The sequence below is a fragment of the Lygodium microphyllum genome, chromosome 17 (assembly GCF_053477565.2).
Source record: "Lygodium microphyllum isolate KBCC chromosome 17, Lygodium_microphyllum_v1.1.10, whole genome shotgun sequence".
NCBI classification, from domain to species: domain Eukaryota; kingdom Viridiplantae; phylum Streptophyta; class Polypodiopsida; order Schizaeales; family Lygodiaceae; genus Lygodium; species Lygodium microphyllum.
Genome location: NC_141151.1, coordinates 25,586,595 through 25,590,046, shown reverse-complemented (window position 1 = coordinate 25,590,046; position 3,452 = coordinate 25,586,595). Strand labels below are relative to the sequence as shown.

The following is a 3,452-nucleotide window of genomic DNA, read 5'->3' as shown; positions in this document are numbered from 1 at the left end:
TATTTCTATTTATACATGCATTCATTAACCTACATTATGTGTTGGTAGATTCATGATTCAAGATTTTGTATTTTTAATTTATTGTAGCATTCAATTCTTAGAAACAACTCTCTTTGCAACCTCAATTCAAAATGTTATTAGCATATTCCATAATGGATAAGTGCGTATATGCAAAAAAAAAAGCACATCGAGTGTATAAAACAAACCCTTGCTAGAAGTATGCATATTGATACTTATGCCACTATACACCTTCAAAATCAATTCCATGATACATCCTTCGAGATCACATGCTTGGGATGAAATGCCTTATGAAACAAGGAAGCCAATTAATTGACATGCTTCTAAAACTGTATAATAATTATTTACTTGGTATTAAATCATAAAAATGTATAGATACAACTCATTTTCTTAATTTGAGAAAGATTTTTATCGGCATCTAGTCTTTAAATAGAGATGAAGCCTAGGAGTAATGCACCTATTGTACAAACGTTAATGATATCAAAATGAAGATCCAAACGTTGTGAGGTGCTACTAGGTAAAGGAGGAGAGCCGATTGGACTCAACAAAGTAGGGGTGATTATTGGACTAGGACTTGTTGCTGTTGAAGGAGTTGGATAGGAAGGCGATGGTGTTGATGAAGAGGCAGATGCATGTCTACGCACTCGTATAGCAACCTTTTGACCAAGATCACAATGTGAAGGCACTCCACATAAGATGAAGAAAGTGCCAGGCCTGTCCAAAGGAATGACTGTTGCTCCATCATCATAAGTAGCAATGGGATTGGAAGCTGAGCAACTCTCATAGTCTGCCTTGTTAACCACCATCACATTGTGCAACGTTTTGCTATAGTTAAAATCTGGAAAATCAAGAATAGATCACATAACAATTAGCCATATGAGCCAAAGTGTTTACTTTGGCACAAATTAAACACTCCAAATGAAATACTAGATCACATGAAAGTATGAACACATTCTAACCTTGAAATTGAAAGGCAAAAGTTTATCACACAAAGTGGCATAGCAATGGAGTTCTTAAGAAATTGGATTTTTAAGAGAATGAAAAAGCAAATTCTTCATGCCAATGAAATTTGAACTTGAAAAGTAAGTTGCATATATTATGGAGGTCTTCAAGAAGAGAGATTTGTACTAAGGGAGGATATATGCTATAACATTTGAGGAATCAAGATAAGGGATTGAGTTGTCATGTCATGAATTGTTTGAACTTATGTGTCTACATCACCTTTAGTTTAATAACTTATGGATCCTTGGATGCAAAGATTTAAGTTATGCGCCTTGGATCCTTGGATGCAAAGTTATTTCATGCAAGATTTGTTATGCGCCTTACACTTAAAATGGATTGAAGTTTAAGTTACATATTTATGCATTGTGAATGGTAAGAGTTCAACACATTCAACTCCCCTTTGGCAGCTATGTGTGTTCGGCCACATAGGGTAATGGTTTGACCATCTAGTATTATTCTACAACTAGTGATAGTGCTTCAACTCACATGGAATGGTGGGTGGGGTATTTTGGCCACCTTATACAAAAAATTTCCTATCCTAAAGGGTGGGGGTCTAAGGCCTTACACACACGCATTTGCATGGACACATGTGCGCACACAAAACAAATTGAATCAACCCTCAAAATTAAGATTGCATAAATCTAATGAATGTTGGACAATGTTGAAAGATTCATTACATGTAGCCATCATCGATCTCCAAAGCTCATGTAATAACATTGGTATAAATGGTGCCCTCTAATTTTGTTATTCTTTATCACTCCTAGACTGATGATGTCTTTGGCTAAGAGTGCATAAGTTTGAAGCCTCCTATGATTTGAGTACTAGGGAGTGAGCTTTGGGAGAGTAACACCTACCTTGGTTGGTGATATTTGCAAGATACCTTAATAAGGCTATTCTACATTTTGAGTCCATTGGAGATTTCATCTAAAATTTGGGACATTGGAACTAACGTGTGGGAAAACGGTACCAATTTTTTAAATATATAAATATGATAGTGATTGGGCTTCATCACTAATACATTGTGGGAAATTAGTAGCAAATTTGTAAATATGTCAACATGATTATGGTTGGGGTTCACCACAATTAATCTTTGCAATATTGACGCGCTCGATGTAGGGATTGAACTCTTGACCACGGGATTGTGGCAGGGAGTCATCCTGTCTATTGAGCCATATGTGAGGTACTAATGTGAGAAGGGAAGGGAGAGAGAGGTTGGAGGAAGAGCAATGGGAGAGAGAGAGAGAGAGAGAGAGAGAGAGAGAGAGAGAGAGAGAGAGAGAGAGAGATTGCTTACAAAGCGTGTCGCCCACGACAAAGGTTTGCTGGCTTTCCCAGAGGGTGTAGTTGACATTGGCGATGTTGGGCAGCGTCCAGCCAGCCAAGTCCCCCACTTGGAACTGCGCTCCTTCAGCACCAACTACATAATCACTCCGCATCATGCTACACAGCAAGAAGCTGACCATTATCATGCACACACAGCCACTAGCCATACTGCTGCAATCCATGCATCCGCTCCTCCTCCTAATGCTGTACACTCTGCAACTATCTCTTCCCTGGCTTGCTTCTGATACCGAAACACACGGGGAAGGCGCTGCCATATTATATGCGCTCTCTCTCTCTCTCTCTCTCTCTCTCTCTCTCTCGCCTCTATGTACCTGTATATAGTAATGCTCAAAGTGTATAAATATCAGAAGTGCGTCGTATAATGCCGCCTGCACGAGAGAGAGAGAGAGAGAGAGAGAGAGAGACAGAGAGAGAGAGAGAGAGAGAGAGAGAGAGAGAGAGGGTGGAAGGTGGCCCAAGCTTTTTGCGCCCCCTTGACAAGACCTTCGACTAATTGCTTGTAGCTTGGCTTCGTCGTTAACCCACCATACATTAACAATAAACCCATCTAACCACACACATTTTCCACATTGTTCTTTTTTCAAAGCTAAGCTTCAATAGCTACGAGAGAGGACATACTCAATGCCATGGCCCTTACTATCATCTTTTCATGCCTTTGTATCATTTTTTGTAATGAGCATGCCAACCACGCCACCACCACCAAGCTAAAGGTTGGTAGGTGAACGTGTGTAAAAAAGGACAAAAACTAGAAGAGTAGAGGAGTCCCACAGCAACTCCCAAAGAATGATAACACACCACATCATGTAAAGTCAAACACTTCAGTGGCCAAAATATCATGCTCCAACTAAGGTACTCTCCCACCACTAGTCATGGTCAGTGTGACCTTTCCACCACCAGAACAAGGTCCCTTACTTATACCTAGTGCTTGCTACCTCGACCAAATGGTTTCTATAATTGCATTGTGTCACATTTCATGTATCAATCAAGCTTGCTTCGAATTGTTTACAATTTGGGAAACTTTTTTCCCTTCACGAAAATGATCATGAACTCTTATGAAAGTGTCAATCCTTGATTTCATTGTTAAAGCC

The 3,452-nt window shown here is 39.6% G+C and overlaps 1 protein-coding gene across 1 annotated transcript; it reads right to left on the bottom strand.

Moving 5' to 3' along the window:
* Positions 1-350: 350 nt before the first annotated feature.
* Positions 351-2,679, bottom strand: LOC148021704 (early nodulin-like protein 19). The gene is made up of 2 exons (XM_087697209.1): positions 2,315-2,679; positions 351-856 (listed from the first exon to the last, which is right to left on the bottom strand). Exons 1-2 carry the CDS (start codon positions 2,616-2,618, stop codon positions 444-446), a joined length of 717 nt encoding a protein of 238 aa, XP_087553335.1. The 5' UTR covers positions 2,619-2,679; the 3' UTR covers positions 351-443.
* Positions 2,680-3,452: the final 773 nt, after the last annotated feature.

What these genes read in the sequence shown, in the direction of transcription:
- LOC148021704 (XM_087697209.1), bottom strand. Translation starts at nt 2,618, where the DNA reads ATGGCAGCGCCTTCCCCGTGTGTTTCGGTATCAGAAGCAAGCCAGGGA. An exon ending in TGTCGTGGGCGACACGCTTT is followed by an intron (nt 857 to 2,314) that starts GTAAGCAATCTC and finishes TTGATTTTCCAG; the next exon opens with ATTTTAACTATAGCAAAACG.